Consider the following 1,861-nt stretch of genomic DNA (forward strand, 5'->3'; position numbering starts at 1 on the left):
TCCCCAGCTGCCTCCCGGCCCCAGCTGCCTGCAGACCCGCCACGCCCTCCCGCCGCTCCCGCGCCTCCTGTCCACCTCACCACTGCAGTCGTTCTGGCAGCAGGTGCCAGGGAGCGGGTGGGCACAGAGGGCCCTGGGGCAGGCGCGCGGCTGGCAGTGGGCGTGGCCTTCCTGGCACCGGCACTGCTGGCAGGGATCTCCGGGGTGGGAGAAGCTCTCACCATCCACGAACACCTGTCTCTCCAGGGTACAGCCTGGGCAGGATGAGGGCACAGGCTGACAGCCTCAGCCCTTGAGCGGCGCCCCTGCAGGAGTGCCCCCCTAGGAGGTGTGCTCCCTGAGGGACAGGGCACAACGGGCACAGCGCAGCTGTGCACAGGCATGCACGGCACTGTGAGCAGTGTGTGTGCGTGTGTGTGCGTGCACGTGTGTTGAGTACATGTACTTGAAGGCGGATGTGTGCTCTCACAGAGGGGGAAGAGGTGAGAGCTTAGACACGTGTGAGCCTGCGTTTGTGACTCCATCCAGGCCAGGGCATGTCACGTGATCCCAGCACCCAGTCTCCCACAAGGCAGACTCAGTCGCTTCTTGCCTGGCCCGTGCGGTGCAGGGAGGTATGAGTGTCTCTGAAGAGGAAATGTGGGGTGGCAGGGAAGGGAGACGGGCTGTGAGCTGCGTCACGCTGCGAACAAGGCAGAAAGCCACTGCTTTCCAAGGTCGGGCCCACGGGACTGTGGTCCAGCAAGGTCTGGGGCCCGACAGTCAGCCAAGAGCAGTAAGCACATACCTGGGCACCGGGGGCAGCACTGGCCGGGGCCACTGTGGGGCCTGGCACAGGTCGTGGGAGGGCAGTCGAGCAAGGAGCACCTCACAGTCCCGTCCTGGGAGTGGGGAGAGGGCAATGGAGGTGGGCCCCAGGAGGGATTCAGCAGGGCAGTGGCCAGCCACAGGTGGTACCTCGCAGCTGCAGGCATGGCAAGGGCTGTTCGTGTCTGTGAAGTTCTGCCTGTTGGCATACACCTGGCCATGGTAGGTGCAGCTCTCACAGCTGGGGCAACAGGCACCTGGGGGGGGGACAGGGTGGTCAGGGTGGGCTGGACAAAGCTGGAAGAAAGTCAACATGGGGGCCAGCTGGGGGCGTGGTGGTTAAGGCAGCTGGACCCACATGGCCAACAGAGCGGTTTGAATCCGGGACCTGGTGACATGAAACACATTCCAGGCACATGTGTGTGCCCCAAATCCCAAAAGGAGGGAGAGATGAAGGGATTACAGTGTGACCGTGCCCCATGGGGTACTTTCTCAGTCTCTCTGTGGTGAGTGCATGTACCCTCCAGCAAATTTTAAGAAGAGAGTCAAGACCAGACAAGGCACTCACCAGGAAGCTGGGTGGGGTGCTGGCAGGAGGCTGGGGGGCAGAGCACAGCCCCGCAAACTGGCACCCCTTCTTGACAGGAGCAGACAGTGCAGGGCTGACCATCGGGTTGCCACTGGGTCCCTGAAGCAAACTCCTCTCCATCCAGGATGCAGGCTAGAGCAAAGGGGCCGTCACCACAGCCACCTGAGCACCTCCCACTCATCCCTGTCCTTCCGGACCACCCTGTCTCCCCAGCGAGCACACTGGCGTGGTCGTGGACTACCCCCCCCCCCCCCCCCCCCTGGTGGAGCACCTTCTACCTGCAGCCGGTGCTTCTCCACATACACACCTGGGCAGAGCTGGGGGCCAGGGGCAGCCGGGGCACAGGGGGCGACTGGGCACTCCTGCTCTTCACAGGAGACCTCGCCGGCCTAGGAGGGAGGCTGGGTTAGAGGTCCTCAAGGGACGAGCCGCGCCTGGATGTAAGAGGCAGGGGCGCGCACCTGG

The 1,861-nt window shown here is 64.1% G+C and overlaps 1 protein-coding gene across 1 annotated transcript in view; it reads right to left on the reverse strand.

Moving 5' to 3' along the window:
* Positions 1-1,861, reverse strand: part of KCP (kielin cysteine rich BMP regulator) — a 32,972-nt gene that overhangs the window by 17,100 nt on the left and 14,011 nt on the right. The window contains 6 exon segments of the mRNA XM_027775888.1: positions 81-254; positions 788-881; positions 958-1,064; positions 1,376-1,528; positions 1,704-1,785; positions 1,854-1,861. The exon segment at positions 1,854-1,861 is cut by the window's right edge and continues 78 nt beyond it. Coding sequence (XP_027631689.1) covers positions 81-254; positions 788-881; positions 958-1,064; positions 1,376-1,528; positions 1,704-1,785; positions 1,854-1,861 — 618 coding nt within the window.

This window comes from Tupaia chinensis, unplaced genomic scaffold (assembly GCF_000334495.1).
Source record: "Tupaia chinensis unplaced genomic scaffold, TupChi_1.0 Scaffold000610_1, whole genome shotgun sequence".
NCBI lineage: Eukaryota > Metazoa > Chordata > Mammalia > Scandentia > Tupaiidae > Tupaia > Tupaia belangeri.